The 26,215-nt window shown below is 36.9% G+C and overlaps 1 protein-coding gene across 31 annotated transcripts in view; it reads right to left on the reverse strand.

The window, feature by feature from the left end:
- The window catches only part of KMT2C (lysine methyltransferase 2C), a 197,041-nt gene that overhangs the window by 72,174 nt on the left and 98,652 nt on the right, over positions 1-26,215 (reverse strand). For 20 of the 31 annotated variants that reach the window (XM_071734713.1, XM_071734685.1, XM_071734705.1 and 17 more), the window contains 8 exons: positions 19,555-19,717; positions 18,676-18,847; positions 15,898-16,012; positions 14,932-15,104; positions 14,016-14,176; positions 11,387-11,500; positions 9,506-10,242; positions 1,106-1,225 (listed from right to left, as the gene is read on the reverse strand). In XM_071734713.1, coding sequence (XP_071590814.1) covers positions 1,106-1,225; positions 9,506-10,242; positions 11,387-11,500; positions 14,016-14,176; positions 14,932-15,104; positions 15,898-16,012; positions 18,676-18,847; positions 19,555-19,717 — 1,755 coding nt within the window. The remainder of the gene's footprint in view (positions 1-1,105; positions 1,226-9,505; positions 10,243-11,386; positions 11,501-14,015; positions 14,177-14,931; positions 15,105-15,897; positions 16,013-18,675; positions 18,848-19,554; positions 19,718-26,215) is intronic. The other 11 variants (XM_071734711.1, XM_071734710.1, XM_071734700.1 and 8 more) reach the window with 1 other exon arrangement.

A 26,215-nucleotide genomic window follows, 5' to 3' on the forward strand; every position in this document is an offset into this window, starting at 1 on the left:
TAGAAGTTTATGGTCATAATTAAAGGGAGAATCCAAGCATCCCAATGTTAAAATTTTATTAAAGTCTAGTAATGGAAATAGAAAATAGAATAACTTACTTTTACACAACAAGGTAATATAATGCAGTGCTATTCTAGGAAGTGAAAGGAAGGATGTTACTGATGGCTGAAGAACTAATATGTTCTAAGGTGAAGCAAAAAATGTCCTTACATTTATATGGAGTTAATACATACGCACACACAGGACATACAAGAGTCTTTTTTTTTTGTTTTTTTAAGATGTAAACTCTTCTGGCATGTTTCTTATTTTTTCTGTTTCAGATCAGGTATCAGTATTGTTATTGTTACACAATTACTAACAGGAATAAGCACATAAGTGTATCTATGTTAATGCTGAATATTAGCTGAAAATTAATGCTTGAAGCAGCAAAACATAAGCTAATGTCAAATTAAAATAAAATTAGCATGAGAGTTAAAATGAGAGGAAAATAAATTATTGGGAAGCTACAACTATTTGTCAGAGTACTTATATTTTTTGGCTCTATTTACAAACATTTATTCCACTTAGTCTCTCTTCAGATATTTTTAATGGTAAATGTCAAAACAACAAGCTTTGGTCCATCTTTTTTATCAGGTAGGGAAGTTGTTATTTATTCTCCCATAAGCTAAAAATTGATGTTGCTTCTAATCCACCCTGCAAGATTTCTCCACAGCAACAAACTCAAGTGACCCCTCCTCAGATCTCTGCTCCTTTCAATGTCTGGCTTACCTCACTGCCACTATTAAGGACATTTTCCTTCTCAGGTAATTTATTTTGACAGCTATGTAAAAGCCAACCACAAAAAGCAAGGTTCTCAACACATGCAAAAAATTGGTAATACAAGCTATTCTTTGCCACGGAAAATCAGGGCAATGCCATCATACTACACACTCTGGAAAGCATACATTTTTTTAATGAGAAAGCTCCAGAGTGTAAATAATCCTTAAAGGCCTTAAACAGTAATAGAATGGAAGATTAATTCAGTTGTGAGATAGAGAATTTCATCACTAGTCTCTACAGCAGAAAGATAGCAATGGATACATGAAAATAAATTCAAATTATTTACCACTTTGATGCTCCAAATGGCACTGCCAGGAAGCTGTCTGGATTTAAAAATGTCCCGACCTTCTGAAATGTCTGGGGACCAGGAAGGTGGGCTCACTGTATTATGGGTATTCCAAGCCCCCTAGGATACGGTAGGTGAGAAAATAGATGTATAAAACTTGGCAACATAAAAAAAGAAGAAAGAAAAAAAAAAAAAAAAAAAAGAAAAGAAAAAAAAGCAAGCAACAACAACAAAAAAAAGCAAAGCACATGCAGGCATAGGCATTCTATGTTAACTTAAGTAGTCAATTAGTTCATTGAGTGAGAGGAAGGTGGGAAATCTTCAGGTTCCCATTGAAACATACAGTAAGATAAATAGTAACCTCCAAGTGACGGTTAAGTACAACAAAATTTCATAAACAAAGCATAATACAAATCAAAAGCAAGCAATTGTAACAACAGCAAGTTACATCCCTAAATTTTATTACATCAAATGAAAAAGACAGTAGTTTGTGATGGTAACATCCCTTTTTACCCTTCAAATCACATTTTGAAAGAACAGATGGCCTTAGCTGACTTTTGAGTCAACTCTAAACTACTGACAATCAAAACAACAAATAGTTTGAGAAGCACATGAAACAAAGAGAATATAAATAAACCATTGGGAAAAAAGAAGAAAAGAAAAATAGTCATGGTAATTAATGAAACACCTCTTTCCTGAATGTTCACCACAAATAAACAATTATAAAACCCCACTATTAATTTTTTTTCACACCAGTGCTTTCATGTTATGCTGTGATATAATATTCTATTCTCTTATTTTATATATGTGATTATATACATCCATATGATGTATCTACAAGCTCTTTCAACTTATTGATTATTATCTCTATTTATATTGTTGCCATCACAGTGAGATATTGTATAACTGCCACTAGAAATCTGACAAGACAAGAGGAAATTGCTAAGCTGGACAAGAAAAAACCCATTGAAGTTCCTTGTATACATTAAAATCTATGGAAGACTTCCTCAAATACTGAGTCAAGACTGCAGGAGATAGCCATCAATAACTTAACTTCATTCTAAATTTACAAATTAGAACAGTTAAAGGATATTAATATGTTTTCCTAATTCTGTGTTTGTGATATTAAGAAATACTGAATACCAAGATGAGAAGTAAAATAGATGAAAAGTATGTTTACCTTCCCAAGAATGGCATTCAGCAGTAGAATCACACAGATGATATGGAATAACCTCATGTATAGCAGTCCCAACTATTCACATATATGTCAGTGCTCACATGGACAACACAAACACCTTGGCACACTGGTCTATGCAGTGATAAGCAGTAAGGAAAATGAGATGGCTTTGCAAAATGTGGTGTGGGTTTCTTTATGAAACAAAATGTTCTCCATCAAGAACCTGGGGGAAATGGCTTCTTTGGAATCAACTCAACAGAACACACATTCATCTCAGAATGCAAAGAGGTTGCAGCTAACAGCTGCACTGACTGAAAACAGGGCCACCCTTCAATTGATTTCAGGCCAGAAGGATCATGAGCAAGACCTCCTCAGTCCAGGTAAGGCACAGTCAGGTTTGCTTCATCTGCTGCTGAAGGTATGAGCCAACATCTCCCTTACCCTCGGGCAGATGAGGAAAAGCTCATATGATGCCTTCTGCTGGCAGAGCTGGGTAGGCACTCATGGCTGCTCAGACAGCCCAGTATGCAAACTGGCACAATACATCCAAAAGAAAAAGTCTGTCAGTGACTTAAAAGCCAAAGTGTTCAAAAAAGATGCTTTTTAAAAAGGGATGCCACAATGTTGACACGGTGCTATTCAGTGTAAATCTGCTTTATAGGGGTTCAGCTATGCTTGCATGGAAGAGGAAACATGGATTATTTAGCACCTAAAAAAGCCCAAAAAACCAACAAAAACAAACTAACCAAAAAGAAAATAAAAATTAAAAAATCAATAAAATCCACTGTTTAGCAATTCTGTTTATGCAAGGGGATATGTAGGCACACAACCTACAAACTGCTCAGTGGCCAGAACATTACTCCTTCATCTTCAACCTCCTATCACTGTCCTCCGTCTGCTGAGATGCTCCCAAAAAATACTTCAGCAAATAAAATACAAAATGCCAGCAACTGCTCACCTGTACCTGAATTAAAATGTTCTTGACTGAACAGCTTACAAAGACTTTGCTATCCCAATTTGTTGACTGAATTCAGTTAGATGGTCGTTGTGCAGACAGCTCAGCAGATTAAAAGGATCAACAGCTGCTACCAGGGGAACAGTGTTGACCTTCTGCCCCTGCAAACCCAGAGATGGGTGGGAGTCCCTGGCTGTAAGGGAACAGCATTGATTCTGTAACATGAGTGCAACCCCAACAAGTTAAAAATGAGGGGAAAGCCAGAAAGCAAGCAAACTTCCAAGTTTGATGCACCTACCCAGATACCTTCCTGGTTGGTGACTCCTCTGAAACCTGTCACATTCTACCTGTGCTGAACCACCCTGGGCTCCCTACATGGTCAGCAAAAGAAAATGGGTGTTTGCAGAGGGCAACTCACAGTATGGGATGGAAGGTGTCAGATTAGTCTCTCCCTAAGTGCCCCTATTTCTCTCCAGAAACTCTAATGGGAACCTCCAGGTGACCAGAGCAGATCTAACACTCACTGCAGATACCTGTGGCTGGATGAATCCCACTCCTCCCACTGCAAGGTGAATCCTGCAGAAATGGCAAGGCTGAAGTCTGATTTTGTTACATGGAGAGCACTGTACTTCATTAATCACTTTGCTGTTGAAATCTCATGTTCTCACTAAGCACTGTCACACGTTAGCAGCTACATTAGCAGGTCCATGGCAATAGGAAATTTACTTTTACAATGCTACCCAGAGTGTTAATATCAAAGAACATTCCATTTTAGCAAGATAAAGTTTTACACTTTCAGTGAATTCTAGTTAAAGTTTCTCTGTATTTCTAAGATTCATGATGCACAGTAAGTAACTGTTCTCACAATATGGCAACTCAAAGAAAATCTGTAGAGCAACACAAATAAAACCTGTGTATCCTAGAAACAATCTTTACATCAATCTATAATGGAGGCAAAGTTCTGGCTAAGGGTCAAAAATTCAAGATCTCAAACATGCTGAAAATATCTGATCAACAACTAAACATACCTGCTATTATTTGGTACATACAAAATTATTTTCCTTGTAAGAAGATACACTCCTCTAGTGATTAAGCATATTCAAAAGATTAAAAAGCTAACGGAATACTAAATCTGAATGTGAAATATTTGGTCTTGCAAAATGAAATGAGTTGTATATGATTCATGAACCATATTGTTAAGAATTAAATTGGAAATTTAATCCCAGTTTTATTGCAGATCGGAAACATTTGAAATCTTGGTCAGATAAACTTAATTAAAAACACACAGTCCCACAATACTACAAACAAATGAACTGCATCAAAGAGATGCATTAATTATGTTTTGGCTTTTCATTAATGCCTATTACCACAAAAGACTAAAGAGAAAGTTCTATTCAGTACATTTACATCAGAACCACGGCAATAATTATGTATTGTGACAGAAACAGGAAGTTCTGACTCTCCATCATATTCTTGAGTCCTTGAAACTGAACAACACAGCTGCAAGTAAATTATAACAAAAGGAAACCCAGTGTCAGCAAGGGTCACCCGATCTCTCTCAATGACCACCGACTGCGTTCAGCTGCTTAACACTTTATGAAATCTGCTGCAATTGCAAATGGACAAACCTGGATTTGCACTTTAATGTAATTTTGAGATTGTGAACAAAATTTAATCTGTTCAAAATATAGCTCCCCTTGTAAAAAAAAACAGAAAGACAACCAAAACCCAAAAACATAAATACCATAACAAAAATTAATCCTTGAAAAAGACCCTTTTTTATCTAATCTGTCAATGTCTACCACTACAACAACATACTTAGTGATACCCCTGTAACTGAAGACAGCAAAAAACCTTTAATACCTGAGAAAGAACATATAACTGAACCCATCATGTTGCTTTGCATAGTTCAGTGTCATCAGAGAAAACCTCTTAAAATACCCAGACATTTGTATCAAGGTGTGTAACACTGATCACCAATATCTTCATGATGAGAATTAAGTACTTCTAATGATTTTCCATAGAATGCATTCTAAAATAACACTTATAGTAAAACAAAAATCAATATTATTTTATAGGTCATTCTTAACTCTTTAACCTATCAGTCTTACAGTGCCAAATATGCTGTAATGCCCTCTATTTTTTCACTTCATATCATGCTTTTCAGTTTTGATATGTAGACTATACCCAACACCCCCTTAATTATTCCTCCATGGGAAAAAACCCCCAGTATTTTCCTTTTGAAGATTTATTTCAACTCGATATACACCAGACTACTACTTCAGAAAAAAAGAACTATGAATAAGATCAAAGAGAGGTCCTGGCCCCAGCATAAATTTGGAGTTTATAGGCTAGGGTGGAGAGCCTGCAAGTCCCACGGAGAAGACAATGTACAGGCACAACTATGAGGACAGCAGTGTAAAAACTTTATCCCACTGACAGCTGCATGTGAGTATCTCTGATTCATTAACAACTAAATACTGGATATATGTAAAAACCAGTTTGGCTCCACTATGGAGAAGGATAAGAGAGAAAGGAAAGAGACAGCCCATGGAACAAAATCCATTGGAAGCCCATGAAATGTTAAGCCTGGCAGATGGAAGATCCTCTCACTGGGCTGGATGAAGATTTAAAGCTTACCTGTAGCTGAAAGTATGGATAATATGCTATCCTAACAAACAACTTCAGCAGACATGCACCTTATTGATAAGAATTCTTATGCCAACACAGAAAAAACACATTCTCTGAAGTGGAATGAGATTGCACCAGCCAAAGTAATTCTCATCAGTAAAACTGTACCTACATATTGATTTACATGTAGTTCCCCCTTAGCTTAGAAGATGGATTTCTCCTGGTGCTTCTAACAAAAGCAGTGATGCCTGCAAAATTGCTAAGGGAGGGGAGAGGGCTGGTGATGACAGCAATATTGACAGTGTAGCCCTGGAAGGGAATCATGAAGCCTTTTTAAGGAGAATATTGCCTTTGCTGTTTGTGAGATGGGTTTTATTCCTTTCAAAATACAAGCGATGCAGCATTGTACCCAAAACATCACCAAAGCCAGTTATAAACACAAACTACTAAGATCCAATAGAGGAAATCGCTGTGTATTATGCATAATCTAATCATAATTGGTTAGATGTTAGAAGGAAACTCTTCACTATGAGGGTGATGAGACACTGGCACAGGATGCCCAAATGTTGTGGACACCCCATCCCTGGAAGTGTTCCAGGCCAGGTTGGATGGGGCTCGGAGCAGCCTGGTGTAGTGGGAGGTGCCCAGCCCGTGGCAGGGGGGTTGGAACTGGATGATCTTTAAGGTCCCTTCCAACCCAAACCATTTTGTGATTCTATAACTTTCTATTCAATATTGAAACTGAATAATTATTAAAATCTACTTTATTAGTAATTGTATTGATAGATTTTGAATAAAGGGAATATTGTTCATCCTACTATCCAGCACATTACATGAATAAAACCAAATCCAAATCAGAAACTGCTACTTGTCATGGATTCTCCTGATTTCAGTGAGGCCTGTCTATTACAAAATTGAGGAGCAAGGTATTCAGGATCCAGAAAAATCTTTTTTCCTGTTCTCCTTCTCATGAAGTTCCATAAACACATCACCATGGGCTTATTAAAATTTTCTATTCATTTATCTATTTTTAATTTTTAAAGAATCACAGAATCATGGAATGGTTTGGGTTGGAATGGATCTTTAAAGGTCATCTAGTCCAAACCTCCTGAGATGACCAGGGACATCTTCAACTTGATCAGGTTGCTCAAAGCCCCATTCAACCTGACCTTGATGGTGCATCCAGGGATGGTGCATCTACCACCTCTCCAGGCAATCTGTTCCAGTCTTTCACAACTCCTTTTCTAAAAAATTTCTTTTAAACAGGAACATCTTGCTAAAAAGGAAAGCACTTACCCATAACTTGACATTTCTAAATCTTACTCATACTCTACAGACCATTAGTTGACAGCCTCTCAGTAAAGACCCAAAACAGGAATTTTACACAACAAACTTCCAGCACAGGAGATAATTTTTTCACTGTTTAAAACGTATATATTTCTGCAAATACAATATATGCTTTACTGCAGAGTGACCTGGAAAAATATAACTGCAGCAGAATAAACAGAGAATTCCTAAACTCAGTAGAAGCAGAAATAAAGTCCTATTAATAAAGCTGCTTTTAGAAAACATTAATTATTTACAATTATTATAAACATCAATTTTATCTTTTTTTCAAAAGACACACTATACACAGCTATGAGACTTTTATCTTCGTGTCCAGCACAGCAAATGACATCAACAAAAGTAAAAATTCACTGACTAAGAATCTGAAAAAGACCCCAAAGCCCAAATCCCCCAATACTAGTTAATCTGAACTTATATTACTGGTTAGAAAAAGTGTAATTTTCTTCACTACTCAGGTATCCACAATGTCTTCATTTTTTTTCAGTCCTTTCTAAAGACAATTTTCCACAAGGTGCTGATCTGTGCTAGAACTGAATGATCACTTGACAGTAAGAAAGTGTACCAGGACTGAAAGCTAAGTATCCATGTGCTTTTCTTATCAGGAAAGTGCTATTAGTTTCACTAAATTTCCAGCTTAATAGGTGTTTATAATGCAAGTCAAAGAGAATTAAAATCCAAAGAAACCTTCACAGACTTCCAATATATTTTTACAAGACAGATCATGAATTCTACAACTTGTTCAATTCTACAAATGGTACTGCCAGGCTGCTAAGAACCTTTTTATTTTAAAATAAAATTTGCAAACTATTGGACAGTTTAAATTGATTTATCAAAACAGCTAGGGTTTTGTGTTACACCTGACTTACAAACTGTAATTCAACACAGTTTTATTTGCATTACCCACACCACATTAAGTGATTAACATCTATACTCTATTGTACACAGAATATGCAAATTACTATTTTTACAGCTGATTTTTCTTTGTTTTTAAGATGTGCATCTATTCTGCCATAGGCATTTACTGTTGGGATCAGGTTTCATGTTTCCAGTGAGCTCTCAGGTAGTCACCTAATTTTATTACCAGTTTTTATTACCAATACCATGATGCTGGTTCCCATGCCTAACAGGGGAGAACTGCACAGAAAAATAAGTACACCTATAAGTGGAACACAAAAGTAGATAAATAAACTTCCCCAACAGAAAACCTGAATTCATTTTAGATTGCCTAAGGACTCCATGCCTCTTCAATTTGCATCATAAGCAGAGAAAACAAATTTAATTTTTAAGACAATATGGAGTATTAAGAAAAATTATCTTTATACATGCTTGTGTATGAGGACAAAAAAATCCCCAGAGATACTCTAAAATCTTCCAAACTTAATTTCTTATGTTTGTTTCCGTTGTTATATACCTTTAATGCTTTCAGAACACTATCTCACACATTTTCTTAAGAACCAAGAACTTTAAACCCTTAGGTAACATATAACAATGGAAAGAATTGTGCAATACATAAAAAAGCTTTTTTTAACACTAAGTTCAGAAAAGCATGAAATCATCAACCCAGAACTCCCAAAGACTAAAAAGAAATTGTGATGAGAACATGAGAAATGAAGCCCTCATTTGTCAGAATGACACACATTTTGTGTAGAATTCTGCAAACACAAAATAAATCCTACTGATTGATGAACTACTATCCCCACAATAAAGAGACCTGAATAAAGAGCAAAATGTTGCAGAAGACAACAGACTTAAGGATTCTTTTCACTTACTTAATTCAACCATTTTTATCAGACCTTTCTTAAGTGGTGTTTGTAATGGCAATGTAACAAAACCATCAAATTATTTGCAACATCATCAAAAATGTTGATCAAGATAGAACCTGGCAGCATTACAAAAACAAGAGTTGTTACAGTTTTTTCTATAAAGATGGTTTCAGAAATGATAACACACTTTGAAAGTACTAGCCAAACAAACTACATATATGAAATAAAATTCAGAAAGAAGTTAAAAGCCACAGCATTATATACATCTTCATTTGCAGCACATCTATTTAAAATGTAACAAATTTTCTTTTATTTTGCTCTACCAATGAGCTGAAAGTAATTTTCACTAGGGAACTTTTGTCTGATCTCTCAATTATTTAAAATTAAATTACTTCCTGGGAAAAATAAACTACACATTCACTTAGAAGAATAAGTGCATACTACATCCTATAAAATAGGTAACATTTTATACTGAAATTTGAACTATATGCTTCATAATTGTATAATGAAAGACTCTTCATGCTTACCTGTCTTGATCTGGGTCTTCCAGGAGAAAACTTGCGTTTGGTGATAGCTGGTTTTCCCATGCCAATTTTTGGAGTGACTGATATGTAGGTTGTTGGGAGAGCACTTCCAGCAGTGGAAGGCAATGCTGGGGGCTGACTGTGCTGTACATCTCGTGCAGAATGCAAGTCTAATGAAACATCTGGTGAGGAAGACACATTTGTCTTGCTTATATTAACTGATGGGGGAAGTAAGGGGAAAGTCTCAGCTGGTGATTTTATGGGTTTGTCTCCAACTGGTGAACTATTTGCAACACCTTCATTTGCAGAAGTAGTTTCCACTTGTAGAAGAGCTGGTGTTTCTGACTTTTCATGGGTTTCTCCTTGTTCTGCATCTTTTTGCACTTTTATTTCCAGTTTTTCTTCTACAGGGACACAAGTATCTCCTATACCTCCAGTCTCCTGTATTTCTGGCATCCCAGTTATGGTCTCAGGTACTGAAGACAGAGACCGAGAGTCTACTGTGGACACTTCTGGTACCTCCCCACTACCTTGTGGCAGCTGTATGTCTTCCTCTTGTTTTTCCAACTCCTGCTGTATTACAGCTTGAACACCTTCCATCACCTCCATCATTTTCTCAGTCTGACTGTCAGCAGATGCTGGTGTCTTTTTAGGAGACACTTCCATTTCAGCTGAATTAATTTCAACAGAGACTTCTGCTTCCAGTTCTGTGGTCTTTTCTTCTGGTGATATGCCTGTAACTAAGTACAACCACATGAAAGGCTCAGTGTGAAAAAGTAAAAGTCACCCAGGTATACAGGTCAACAGATAAACTCAGGATATATCAAGCACACCAACTATATATGACTTCACTCAAGGGAATTTAATACACAGCTTAAAATATACTTCATCAATACCTTTCTTTGTACCTATGTTTAGATTAGTCTGCATTTTCAGTTCATGATTTTTTCTTCCCTGGAAATACAGCAGAGTAAATGACAAGAAAGTAACTCTAAGATTGATTAAGTTTTGAGGAATCTGAACACACATTTCCAGGTAGGCAGCTAAAAATAGCTTCTCCTCTTTCATTTCTGCATATTTAAGATGTGTGCTAGCATAAATCAATGTATTTTAAGCAACTGTTCCACTACTTCCAAAAAAAAAGACAGCAAAGAAGAACAAGACAAGCACAAATGAAAAACATTTCTCTCCCAGCACTCTTTCAGGTTTTAGGAAATCAGCTGAAATGTACTGCAAAGTTCTTTGCCATTGATATTAGTCAATAACATATCTAGAGGGCTTGACCCAGAAACCATTCTATTTGTATTATTTTCTTCGGCTGGTATTTCATAAGATATATTTATACTCAGAAAATATTTGATCAACTACTGCAGCACAGACTGTCTGGATGAGTACACTTGTTTATGAAACAAATTATCTTTTATTTACAAAGGGGAAAAAGACAAGAAATCCTTAACCACAGATACTTGTGGAGTTGCAACCACAAAGCACAAAAACTGGAAAGAAGTTTTACAGTGTGCCCCAAAACGCACCAGGGGAAATTAATCCAATCCAGTTATTTGCAGCTACAAACAAGAAAGACATGATATGTGTGAGTGACTATTTGAATTCTAACAAGTAATGGCTTTTACTATAAACCTCCAGAGTACAAAAATTATTTAACTGTATTTCCAGCTTTTGGAGAAAGCCAGTCTCACCAAAAAAATAAAACAGCTTTCTCCTACACAATTACTATTAGATGGCAGAACTGATGCAGATTGTTTCCTACTGCTTCCCAGGCATTTTTTTCATCTTAAAGTTATAAAGTATAAAAAACTTTACTGAATGGAAGAGGGTTCTGAAGGGTTCTTTACTGTAATTTTCTCAGACTGCAAAACTCCTTACCATCTGTGACACATCCAAGAACTGATGCTTGACCAGGGGCATCACCAGTAATGGGTTGTTCCTGAAATGTTGCATCTTCCCCAACACCTTCCATTTCCATTTCATTTGTACAAGCTTAAGGAGAGGCAAACAAATTACCAGAATTGGCATAATGTTTATTCTATTACTTTGACATCACTAGTTGATATTACTGTTTGACCTTTTGGCTAAAGAGAATTATATTTAATGCTATGCTAGGACAAATCAGATAAATGAGAAAGTTAGGGAGATTACACAGCAGTGCTTAAAAATAAAGACCCTTTCTCTCATTAACACTGAAGCTCTTTTATACCTTTCAGGTAGTGAAAAATGTCTGTAAAGCAAACATACACCTCATTGTGAAAATTGGACTTGCATATCATCACAGACTTTGCAAATTCCATTCTGCTAAATTCAGCAGAATTTGTAGCATGAAGGTTTCAAATTTTTATACAAATAATACAGCAGCTCATGACATAGATATGAGGTTTCATCTACTATCAGTGCTTGAGGGGACTGATTTTCAAACTACCTGTTCAACAACACAAAAACTAAATATTGCTGCTTTAGACCTAGGATATCTTAATCAGAGATCTGATATATATCAGAGTTTTATTCATCAAATAAAGGAATTTGCATGGAAAGTGCACCTCTGAGAGCTTCTTTGACTGACAGTATGATTATAAAGCACAGAAACAGTAAATATTTTTTTTTCTTTCAGTAAGAGCTTTTTCAGCTAAGGAAACTCATTCAAATGCACTAAACAAAGTGGGAACAGGAAAACCAAAGTGTATAGTAAGCATTAACTCAAAGGGAACTGATCCCCCATGGATGTTAGCACAAAAAAAGCTAACCTAATATAGCTTTCTGCTCAGGAAAGTGTCTTTAAAGTTCAAAAAGCCAGGAACTATTAGGTGATGCCACTTTTAGTACCTAGAAACAGCTCTCTGCCTCTGTCAGCTTTGAAGTGATATTTTAACTTCAAGTAAATGATCGTTTAGATTGGGTCCAAATCTGATTTTAATGTACAGAAGTGCTCTCCTGGGTATAAAACACTGCATGACTGTACTGATGTAATAGCTCCAGATTACTCCTAGTAGATGAGATGACAGTCCTGCTCTTCCTTGGGGAGAAAAGTATTCTTGTCAATGCTTCTACTAGCTGGAAATCATAACAGAAGCATTACTTAAAACTTGAACCTTTCAAATAAACCTGTTACTTTTTCTAAAGGGGTTCCCGTAGAAGCCTGGGAGTTTTTCCAGTGCAGGCTTTTGGATATTACTTGGACATCCTAAGTGTTCTAAATAGACAGGCTTGGAGTCCAACAGCCTTTACTAACCTTTCAGAATGGAAGTGAACTTCAGAGGATGAAGTTGCCACCTTTTCTAACTCAGTGCACGTGTTCACTGACAGTTCTTCTACTGTTTTACATACATTTACCTACTGTCACTGCCCTTCCTCCAGGATCATCTTTTTCACCATTTTACTGCTGATGAAAGCTATGCACTTACATGTACAGGCTGGCATCAAGGAGAATGACTTGTTTACACAAACCATCAGTCTGAACACACAAAAATTAAAGAGTTTTGTTGTAGTCTAACACTTCCCCTTTCCAGTCAAAAATTATCAGGCTTTTGAAAACAGACACTTTTTGCAACTGAGATATCCATTTCTTTTAACAAAGGATCAATGCACAATCAGTGCTGTTCAACTATACAAATGCACATGGCAGTTAATCTCTTAAGATTTTACTTTGCTTCCAAATTCATTCCCAACTTAACTTCTCTTAGGAAATTCACCCTGCATGACAGTACATGCTCTCCAACAGAGCACATGGGGTGAAACACACAAAGGTGTTCAGTTGTGAGCTCATTACACAGATCTTGTGGATGACCCAATGGTCTCATATCAATAGATCCAAGTTCTCCCTGTGCTTCCTTACTGCTACTGAATAATAATTTAAAAAATACTTTGTACTTTTCTGCAACTTCCCTCTCCACTTTTGCTTGGTTTGTCCATTTAGACAAGAATGTCTCAGAAATAAGATGACTAATGGCATTTTTTTAAAGGACACCTGATTTAGTTCAGCTGTTTAGTTAAATATACCTGTGCCTTGACCATAGTCCAGCTTCCAGTGCCATGTTCTACAGGAACACAGTGAGGAGAATGGGCACTATGAGGCTGATAAGTAGCATGAGGGGAAAAAAAAAATCTGGATGTCTCCAGGAACACTTATCAGAATCTGACTTGTGTCTGGTAGTTAGGCACAAACAAATAAAATAGTTAAGCTGTCAAATAAATACATTTATGAAGTGTATTGCATAAAAAAAAGGGGGTTTGGCTACAGGCTGGGAAGCTAGAAGGTTGAGAGCCACCATTAAGGTGCTTACTTGCCTATGTTTCTAATACAGGATGCAGAAGCTAGAAATCCAGAAAGCACATTGAGAAGACAGCTCACCCATGGATCTCTTGAGAAGCTGCTGCTAAACAAACGAATGGACGAACTCCACAGAGGAGAGCATGAGTGGCTGGTTGACTAAAGACTCAGGCAGATGTAGATATTTGTACTTGATGTTAGCATTTTAGAAAATTAAAGATATCATTTGTTTACCTGCTATACTGTCAGGTTCAGGAATGAGTTCAGAAGTGTCCATTACATCACATGACTGAATCTGATCCCCTTCTCCTTGTTTACAAAGAGTGCAGATGTAGTCTTTCAACTGAGACTCCAATTCACTACCTGGAGATCTGTCACATTCTATGTGAATCCACCTAGGGAGATTGATTTAGTATGACAATTACTTTAATAGTAAAAATATACAGTATCCTAGTAAAAATCAATTTTAAAATAGCACTGTTTTCCACTCCTATGGGAAAATAAAAATTTCAACTAATGCTTTATTATGGAGAAGTTTAGAGAAATAAGCATTATGTCAGTATGTCAAGCAGTGAACAAATTTAAATGTGAAGATCTAAACTGTCACTGAAACCAAATGCACTCCACAACATGTACAGTAGTATCAAGACACTGCACAGCAAGATACAATAGCACTGAATGTGGAACACACTCTACTTCTTAAAAGACTCCCAATAGCACTTCCACTTTTATTACTGGCATAGCAAAAGACAAAAAAAGAAATGGAGAGCATGCACTTGAAAATTTTAAAAAAATTTGCAGATCATTGCAATTAACAGTCTTTAAAAGTCAGGATGATGGCTGTTCCACTCCACTTACAAAACAGATGCAATGTAAGAAGAAGCAGCAGTATGTATTTCTCTGCACACATGTATCACACATTTCTCTTTATTTCTCTGGTAACTGCCAATGAACAGTTATTTGCTAAGATTAAAATAAAATTATCTGCTATTGTTCATTGTATTTAGGGAAGATCAGGGTGTTGCACAAGATACTAAAGCAGTGCACATTAAACCCAGTCTGCACCCTTCACAGAAACACATCAGTGTCATACAGCTCCCAATAAGCTTTAGGGATTTTAGTACAATACAACAAAAATTAGGATTCTTACCTTTTGCACACGTGACAATGCAACATATCTTTCTGGAAGTCTTGGAGGCACAGTTTTTCACAGAAAGGACAAGATAAGTTGTCTTGCTGTTGGTAACAATTGTCACATACCAAACAATTATGGTGCCACTGACAACTTGTTCGTGTGCCACACTCAGCACATACTCTACAGTTCTAGAGATCACAAGAATTTAGTTGTTAATTATGGTATTTCACAATGTGATAGTACTGCCATTAACTGACTTTTTTTGGTTTAAATTAAGTTAAATAAATTTTCTGTGCTTGATAATACTGATAAATTATCCAAGATCCGATAACATGGTATGAAGAGCCTGTGCAACTGCAAGAAGAGTTTACTTGCACTACTCTGATTTCAAAGTATTTAAAGATCAAAGTTTTTTTATTCCTAAACCCAGCTTAAATGATGCAAATACATACAACTTATATACAGAAACTACCCTTGTTATGCTGAAATCATATTTTTATTATTGCTTACTCTTACTCACAGTTACTGATAAAACAAGAAATTCAAATTGCCCTCCTCAAATGCAAAGGAACCCTTGAGCTGCAGAACTGCCATCCTCATAACCAAGAGGTAGTCAAATCCAAAGGGCTTTCAAGTAATAGATTGCCTACTCTGCTGCACAGGTTTTAAGTTTACATTTTAGTTTACAATAGATCATGAGAACAGCTGTGAAGGTTAAGTGAAGGTTATCTACTCCACCTGGGTTTTACACTTCTCTTTTTCCCTCTGGGGTTGATTCCTGTCCTACACAGGCTGCTTCACCCACTATGCTGACAGCTCCCTTCACCAAGCAGCTGTGGAGCCACGTGGTTACATACAAATGGGATTCCTTCAGAAATTACAAGTTATGTCACACAGCAGCAGCAGTCTGCAATAAGCCTATGACAACATAATGTGGGCCTCTACCATGACAAGGAATTATTCTGAAACCTTTTAACTTACTTTACATTTCCAACCATTTGTTGGTACAGCATCCATAACGGGCTGCAGACAGAAAGTGTGGTAGCCTTTATCACATGTATCACACACCAGCATCTTGTTGTCTTCCCCAGAATGCCTAAGAAAAGTAACGAGTGGTTTAAAATTATTTTTAAAAGCTATAACAAAAAAACTCTACCAGTGAAAAGCCTAAAGAGGAAGACACATAACAGAGCACATGAAAATACATGAATAACACTCAAAAATAGTTCCCAATATAATGCCCTCAAATTCACATTTAAGTATGAATGAAGACCACTATGCCTTACTTCAGCAAGTGCTGAGCCTGTTGAACCACCCTGACTTCTACAAGTTGTCTTATTTTCATTTACACTGGTGAGAGCAGATATAATGGCCTTTATACAGAGAAATCAGTTAAAAATCTGAAATTTGTACTTTTTTCTTTCTCAAAAAAACACTGTACTTTTTCCTACAAAATACAGTCTGACTGTATTTTTAAAAAAAAAAAAAAAGTAGTCATCACCTCTGACTACCAGAACTGCCACAATGTCAACCAGTATGACTGCAAGAGCAAAAAAAACATTAAAGGGAGAGATTTCGATTTTCCTACAATCGTGTATTACTAGGATAGACTCCACCACAAGTTTCAGTGACAAAACAAATTCACAGAGAATAAGACAAATAGTTTAGTAATATCTAAAGGCATTGTGTTTAAACAAATTAATCTAACAAATAAGTATGGAACAAGACTTGCCTTGATAAGCTTCACAGGATATGGCATTACATATACTGGATACCACTTCATTACCTGGAAGAACTGATATTCTAAAAAAAAAAAACCACTAAATACTCTCTCTTTGTCTGGAGATATGCTGAAGATGCTGTTCTCCAACACTGGTATAAAACTGCCATACTGCACACAGTAATAGGTGTGGAAACATCACATTTTCTTCTATTTTTCCAGTAGAGAGAAGGTTTGTTACCAAATACTGTAATTACCCAGTATATTTTTGGAGATACTTTTTAGAATGAGACTCACTATTATAACTTCATCACTGGCATTCATCAGCTGTGTGTGACTAGGGAATAATCTTTAAAGTGGGTGAATCTGAATCTAGCAAATACTGAGTGTTTTGCTTGGAAAACAGCAAAGCACTGACTGGTCAGGTAAATGAGGCAGTGGTGAAGTGGCTTTTTCCCTTCATATTATTCCAGCTGAACTGACTAATGCTGAACAAAACTATTATTATTTTTCTACTTAGCCCTTCAAAAACAAACAAAAAAACAATACAAACGAAACCAACAAAAACTAAGCAAAAAACAAACAAACAAACAAAAAAAACCACCAATACAAAACCAAAACAAAAAAACCCCAAAAAAACAAATAAGCAAGCAAAAGAACCCTGCAGTACCCATCAGGTTAAATTAAATGAGAACCAGAGTACTACAGTCAGAGTTTTCTAAGTGAATCCCTTATAATAATCCTGCAACAATAATGTTTCCTTGTCTCCGTATTTGTCTCATGTAACAATTCAGTCATGGTCACTGGGGTCACTTTTTTTCTCTGCTCAACTAAGCCAGGCTTTTGTTTTCATAAGGACTCAGTAACTGCCTCTGAAAGAGCCCTTAATGCAGGGGACCTGCCCCAGGATGTTGGTACACACACAGCTGAAATGGCAGCTGAGTAGGACCACAGGTTCCTGGACTGTTAAGGCTCTACCTTAAACTAATTTGTTCACGTGGTAACTTTGAGAAAAATCCTCCTGTATAAAAGGAGGAAAAAGCCAGAAGGTTTTGCTTATCTTCAGAACCTGCCAAGACAATGGTAACTCCAGGGGTACCAGGCACAGAAGTTCCAGCTGAGCTCTCTAAGAAAAAAGTTCCCAACACAATGCTCTGTACAGATACTTATAATATAATATCATAACAGATATATCTTGGCAAACATTCTATACTTTCTGGAATAAATATCAGTTAATAAAACAGCACATAAATCTCACACTGCTCTCCTCCATCCAGAGGGACCTTGACAGGCTTGAGAGGTGGGCCCATGCCAACCTCTTGAAGTTCAACAAGGCCAAGTACAAGGTCCTGCAACTGGGTCAGGGCAATCCCAAGCACAAATACAGGCTGAGAGGAGAATGGATTCAGAGCAGATCTGAGGAAAAGGACTGGAAAAGGACTTGGGGGTGCTGGCTGATGAGAAGCTTAACACGAGCCAGCAATGTGCATTTGCAGCCCAGAAAGCCAACCACATCCTGGTCTGCATGAAAAGAAGGGTGACCAGCAAGTCAAGGGAGGTGACCATCCTTTTCTACTCTGCTCTTGTGAGAACACATCTGGACCACCTCTCCTATGAAGACAGGCTGAGAGAGCTGGGGTTGTTCAGCCTAGAGAAGGCTCTATGGAGATCTTACAGCCACCTTCTAGTATCCAAAGGGGGCCAACAATAAAGCTGGAGAGGGACTTTTTACAAGGGCAAGGAGTGAAAGGGCAAGGGATAACAGCTTTAAACTGGAAGAAGAGAGATGTAAGTTAGACCTCAGGAAGAAATCCTACACTATGTGGTGGTGAGCCACTCTCTGCCCCAGGTTGCCCAGGAAGTTGTGGCTGCCCTCTCCTTGAAAGTATTCAAGGCCAGGTTGGATGGGGCTTGGAGCAACCCAGTCTAATGGGAGGTGTTGTCCCTGCCCATGGTAGGGAGGCTGGAACTAAATGATCTTTAAGGTCCCTTCTAATCCAAACCATTCTGTGATTCTGTGCCCTTTAAGTCTCACTTACTTGCAGTTCTGGCACACTTTGCAATCAGGACACTGCCAACCTGCTCTTTTTAAAGGTGTAACTTGTATGTCCAGGCACATCCCATGGTAGTGCTGGCCACAGGTAGTACAAAAAAGTTGATCTAAGAGGTCTCCAGGGCTGTCGCACACTGCACAATTTGCTTCTTCCTTTGCTACAAAGAAAGATTTTTTTCCATTATTATTTCATTGATAATGATGAACAATTCAATGAACCCAATGAAGCCAAGAAATTCTGTAGTATTTCTTATGCATACAAAAGTTGATCATTCTTACAAAATTCGAATTTAATTAAAGTCCTTAATAACTACCCCTTTCATTTGCTTTTCTGATATACTCAACTAATCTTTCATAACAAAAGTACATTAATTTTAAACCTTAATAAAGTCTTACCAAAAGGAGTTTTATCCTCCTCAAGATAAAACTGAGAGGTTTAGGACCAAGTCTTACTTTGAACAAGGACAAAACTAAGTTCCTGACAGATCTAAACCTACTATTTAGCTGAAATATTTGTAGTATGGTTGCTCTGACTTGGGGTGGGGCAAGTAAGCAAGCTTATCAACTTGAACTGAAACCTGATAGAAGACAAACCATATGAGTAAACATTTCCCATGTTCTGTCATTAAAAAATGAAAAAAAAAGCCACCTAACAAACTTACAAACTTTGCCATGCACCACAGTCAGTCTTTAAAAACAGAAGAGTAAAAGCTACTGTATTTCTCATACTTGAATATCTGTGAATTTGGGGATATATGAACTGGGAATACAGGTCTAAACAAATGGCCCCTTTATCTTACCCTACCACAGAGCAGTTTTCATAAAACATGGTACTAATCACATTATTTGGATACTGTTTACTTACATCTTTCAGGAGCCTGATCAATATGGTCTGGACAAAGGAGGGACAAGTTACTGAAATCCTGAAATGTGCCTGCTCCAGCAGCACAAGGGTAATGGTACATCTGGGTACATTTCTCTTCACAGCATTTGATAGTGGCTCCAAGGTGCTTACAATATGCACATCGCTGAAAAACAAACATAATAAGTTGTTCAAAACCTATTTTTTTTCTTGTAATTTTTCAGCCAGATCTGTTCCCCAGCCTCATTTAACAAACACATCAGCCAGTAGTAGGGAATGAATACTGAGGAGGAGGGAACTAGTGGACTGTGTCTTTCATTGGCAGTCCTAGATCTTTTCAACTTAAAAGGTTTTAACAAAACAAATTCTAAATGCACTCTGATGACCAAATTATTCTTTTAACAGAAAAGCATTTTTCTTCTATACGTCACTAACTTGAACTTAAAACTTCAATAGACATCCTTGGAGACTTATTCTGAGTAATAAAGGCAGACCACATAATGCTGTCAACAGATTATAACTAAAAATCACATAGGTCTGTAAGTTGTAATGTAAAACTAAGTAGACACTACGATCAGAAATGTAAGCAAAATATTATGTTTTACCAAAAATCTTACATTATACAACTCTTCCTGGGAGAATAATGCACTACCTAACCTACAACTTTCTTCTCATCTCTGCTTCTCAAGGCTACACAAATACCACCACCAAACTTCAAGAAATCATAAATAAGCATGAATTTTATTAGAGACCATGGTGACATTTGTCAAGTAATATTTTTGCCCAATAGCCCATCAGTTCTCTAGTCAAGAGTGAACAGATTCCATCAGCCTGCTTGTAAAATCACCCACACCTTTCTGATTCAGTTAATCAGCCTGTTTTCTTTCTTGGGTTCATTACAGTCCCTGAAGCACTGTAACATGCTTTTGCACTTTTTCACCAAGGCAACAATACTTAATAAGGCTACAGCACAGCATAGTAAGATATGGAGTAAACTCAAGAAAAAACAGGTCAATGGCTCACAGGAAGGCATATATAACATTCAGCAACAACTGAGCTCAGTAAGTTGTTTTTTGTAATAAAAATATAATACTAACACTGGCGTGTTTGATTACTACTTCAATTGTTAAGTAACATCCAAATATGAACACACACCAAATCAAAGAAAAGCTACATACTGCATCTGCTTAATTCTTAAGACTACAGTAAGTATTTATTAGCCTCATTCTCCTGTGTTTCAAAGCCTGGCATGAAATTAGGCATGAAATACTGATGCTGCAAGTCCACAGATATCAAAACCAGCCCATATGAAAATACAAATCATAGAGCTGGCTGTTCTTACAGCTAAACTGACACTCCTAAAACCAGACTGAAACTAATGTCTTTAGAAAAGGATCTGCCTGCACCACAACTTATGGACAAGACAAAGAAACAATATTAATCTATGCTAAACACAACTGCAGTGCAAAATGACAAAATGCTTCAGCACAGAAATTAAAGTGAGGATAGAGGACAGGTACTGCCATGTTTCTGAGCTACAATGCTTAGTTTAGTCTTCAGATCTGCAAGACATCTCACCTCAACCCATGTCTCAAACACCTACTAACATATGGAAAAGATACATTCTGTTACTTCACTAGCTAATTCTATGATGCTGTGGTAGCTAAATGCAGAGGAGAGGAGGAGGGAAAAGATAAGCAAACAGTTACATGGAGTTCTTGAAGGAAGTGAAGAAGGCAGCAATACTAATTAACTTAAGGACTGCCAACAAAACCAAAGTCATGGAAGAAACTTGTTACAGGAAAGAATTTATTCAGTAAAGACTCACTGAGCCTGCTATATAAGGTAAATCCAGAACTTTGAAGTGAAATCATGAAAATATAGCCCAAAGCCTCCAAGTTCACAAACTGCAGCTGCATAGCAAAGACCATGCAACCCACTGCACTATTTTGTACCTGACACCCCTGCAGCCCATAGAGATGGTCAGGATTACAGCTACAGCCCAACTCTGACAGCCAGGCAAGACAATTTCCATAAAGCACAGAATATACTGAGTTGGAAAGGACCTGTCAGGATCACTGAGTCCAAGACAGACCAGGAATGGGAACTTGGGAGGGACCAAGGTCTAAACTGTGTCCCTCAATAAAGTCTTCAAGACAGACTTTGTAGCATCCCACAATTAACCTTCAGGACTTATGTATCTGGGAAAGTAAATTTTGAGAGACTTTCAAGCACTCTAAGAATCCAGTGTGTTTACTAAAATTTGGGAATAATGGATTGAAATAGAATTATTCTTGGCATTTTTAATGGCATCTGTTTTTTAAAACCACCAAACAACGTTACATAACAATTGTAAAATCAGAATACAACTTTTTCCAAGTGCTATGACTAAATGAAGAAATTATTAGCAAAAGGGAAACTACTGGATTACTGCAAAGCCTTGAAAAATGTTGATGTTGATTTAAGGAATCATGGAAAGATACTGGAAGAAAATGGAAGCCCAAATTATATTTAATTGAACCTTTCAAACCCATCTGCTAAACTGCACTGGCAATGAAAAGCATTTGGCAGCAAAGTAAAACACACACTTTGAAAACAATGTGGTATATATCATCTGAAGCAAATAAAAAGCACAGAATATCAACATTTCCTGAATTTATAAGAGAGATAAAGAGTCTGATGAAACAAATGCCCAGAGGGATTTTTTTTGGCAACAGCTGTTGATGAGAGGAGTTACTTTTCCAGCACTAGAAGCCAGCACTTCTCTGAAACCAGGCCACATGCTGTGACCTCAAAAGAACAAATATGCAGCTATTACAATTGACTGACCTTACTGAAAAAAAGTGAAGATTATGACCAGCAAAAGTATATGTAAAAAAAAAATTAAAAAAAAATAATAAAAAAAAAGCTCTGCTAAAAAATCTGTAACAAATACCACTTTATTCTCTATTGCTAAAATATGGCATCAGGACAGTAGGAGGTGGGAGGAAAGAATAAATTGTATTGTCCATGAAATGCAAGTGTCTTTACCACACTGTATGAGGAAAGTAAAAGACAATGCAGACTGTTCAGTTTAATGAGAATGAGCACAAACCAAGGCATGATGTGAAGGGGGTGTAAGCTGAATCTGAGTGTTTGCATATTCACAGGGTAGGTATAGGAATATTGTAAGCTGTCAAAGCAGACATAACATTGTTTTGTTCATGGATCAAATAATTTTACAGTCCTGTTCTACAGAAAAAAAATGTACAAGGTGTTAGAAAGCCAGAGAGATAGTTCATTACTTATTCATAGTACATTCAATAAAATAAATGTCACAAAGTAGAGTCAGCAGACTGTGTTCCTACACAAAAAGTCCTTCATAGGTTACCAACTGTTGCCTTCAGCAAGTTCCTACTGCACTCAACTATAGCAAGAAAGATCTGACACCACCCATAATTCTGTTACTTTTTACTATTGTAGTTTCCATCATTAAAGATTGTCCACACCTCCTTCTACTTGTTACTTTTCACTTTTTTCTTTTACACCTGATTTTTTTTTCATACATACAGAAAAGGATCTAATTTTTAAAAGCAAATAGATATAGCAAATAGCTCTTCCAAATTTATTTTTGCAATTCCCTTTACTCACTAATGCCACTGGATCAAATAGGACAATGTTATATAAATACAGTGAAAGTGGAAATGCTAAGTGAAGTAACAGAAAACACAAGAAAACCTTATCAATCACTTTTTATCTTTTCTAGTTGTATGGGAGTACATTCTCCATGAAACAGACTGCTTGGCTGCTGAAACTGCTATCATACAAACCTGTAACTAAGGAGAACTGGGCCTTACCATCCTGTCATGAACGAGACTGCAAAGAAATTTTAGTATAAACAGTGATTAACGAAATGTGCTCCTGGCAGCTCTGATAATTTTTGATTACTCCATGATCCAGAAAAAGCTTTATATTGCTGGTAAGACACTAATCACCATCAGCACCCCATACGTCAAACACATTAAGTAGCACAGAGCATTTAAGAATAATACAGTAAGATGGCAACATAATTAAAAAACAAAACAAAACAAACCCCAAAAAACTTTCAATTGAACTACTGGTTAGAAAAGGCACTAAATAACTTGCATTTCCAGGAATATTGGAAAATACCTTCTAATTTTTAACTTTTGTATTAATCAGAAATTTGGAAATTACTTACATTGTAGCAAGCAATTCAATTAGAGATCAGTTATTTTTTGGTCCTCAACCATTACCACATACCAAAATTGAAGAAATTAAAATTCAGATTCCTCTCTTATAACTGTTATTTAAAACCAAAATGTTCAGAACAGACACAGCACAATTTACAACCTTACTATATTGCCCACTTCGTGCTCTGAGTACTCTGAAGTAAGTTTAAAAAAAGCATAATCACAATTGTAGAAACAAATGATCAAGTTCTGCTACTAAAACTATATGAGAAGCCAGAGACAACCAGAAGAGATGCCATTTGGCCAAGTTCAACATGATTGAGAAGGATTTTCTTCTAATGCAGAATTCTGGACTGAGGTACTCCCTCTGTCCCTAACCTGCCCAGTTATCAAAACAGGAATAAGGAACAAAGGTAGGAAGATACAAATGATGACTCAATACCCACAATCAGTGACACAACACCCATAATCAAGGTAGAAAGCAAAAGTCCCTTCAAGTGTGAAAATTTCAGATCCTCTGCAACTCATTACTTTGTTCCTCCTTCCCACCAGTGCCTCCTTTTTCCATCTTTATAAAAAATTATAATTAATAAATGGCATTGCTATCAAGCATCTAAGCATTGGAACAATTAATGTTTAGCAGTGGCATTTTTCCTAATAGCTGTGATAGGTGATCAATCTGCAACAAACAAGTTTGATACCTGAAACAGGTGGAGTAAATCATGCAGACCTTATGATGTAGCACAAATCCTTCCCTACTGGAACTTTGTCCAAACCTTGACTACTCAGAAGCTCTGCAGAAGGGTTTGTGTGCCTTGAAGTTGCATTCTCCTTATCATTATATAAACCAGTGGCATAACTGCATGCATTTGATTTTCTCCAGACTCTGCCTTCACTGCTTTTTTTCACACTTTCATGAAGAAAAGCATTTTTTATTCACCTTGTCACTTTCTACAAGATTTAGCATAATGTAAATGTTTTGAGAGAGCCTCAGCTTCCCCACAGCCAACAACCAACCATTCCCTTAACTCTCATCTAATAACCACTCTGACAGAAGGGCACACACAAGCCTGTTGTTTAGTTAGCATGTCAACAATGAGAAGGTCAATAATGTTTAATGTAATTGAAATTGTGATTATTAGGCTTCAGCATCAGCAACTTCAGGACAAACAAGGCAAGAACAGAAATCATCAGCTTTGGTTTAAGGCTGCTTTTTGGCAGGCTCCCTAAACAGACTACTGTGCCAGTTCCATTTGATTCATGCTTGGAAGGTCTTAAGAAGTATGTGTAGACATTTCTATTTGTTGGCAGAGCACAGTCTGAGCCACACATTGTTGGAGGCTTAATAAAAAAAGTAATTGGGGGAAACATTGCTACATGCTTGTTGTTTAATGATCTTCACTCAGCATCTGTTATTGGTCACTGCGTGAGATACTGGGACAAAGTCAACTTTCTGTCTAATCCAGCACAGATCCTATGTTCTAAAATACACATGGAGATTCTGAAGTAGCTTAGGCATTCGATAGGTTTTATCTATGCTACAGACCCTCTATAGGCATAGCTAGGCTGGCATAATTAAATTTGCAAAGCCATTTAACAGAAACTCAGCAAAAGAAGAATTTTCTGCTGATACAGCCACACCATCCTTCCAGAAGGCACAAGGCTTTGAGAAGAAGATGTTGAACCTACAGGCTCTACATTTTGTGTTTATATATGAGCCCAAAGTTTAAGCTGCTGTTTCACTTAACAAAGACATAGTAATTTTATGGAATTTACTTCATTGCAACTCATTTGACCAAGCAGTGGGTGTCCATTTTCAGGCTCTGGTGATAATACTGGCCAGATCTCCAGTACCTACAGATGCACTTTAAACACAGGTGACTGGTGTACAGGGCCACAGGAAGGTCTAAATTTAGATGACAGTCTTGAGCCTGATAAAATATGTTGTCAAAAGTTCTCTCTTAGTAACACAGCTAAGGCCACACCAAAGCTTTTGTCAGTATGGCACTGTCAATGAAGGGATGTTCAGGAATGGGTACTGCTTACCAAGGCTTGCATATAAATTCTGTTTTATGCAAGTAATAGAATTGGGCTAAAGCTTCACATCCATAAATTCTCTCAAATACTTTTGGAACACTTAGCCAAAACTTTCCAGCCATTTCTGAGAAAAGTCAGTAAGAAAAACATTTTGTTCATCTTAAAACCAACTTCATTCACAGGACTTGCAATTTGGCAGGAATTTTAGTGTGGGGGATGCAACTTCTGCCCTTATCCTGCAGATCTATCCAGATGTGACCAAGCTTGAAAAAACTTTTTTTTTTTTTTTTTTTTTTTTACATAAAACACTTCCAAAAGTCTGTCAGTGAAAAAACACAGAAAAATCTACTTTCATTGATCATAACTGATCCCCTCCAGTTTGCAGCATTTATTGGACTTCTTCATGTGCCTTCTGCTAAGATTGCTTCAGTCTGATC

Source organism: Heliangelus exortis, chromosome 2 (assembly GCF_036169615.1).
Source record: "Heliangelus exortis chromosome 2, bHelExo1.hap1, whole genome shotgun sequence".
Classification (NCBI taxonomy): Eukaryota; Metazoa; Chordata; class Aves; order Apodiformes; family Trochilidae; genus Heliangelus; species Heliangelus exortis.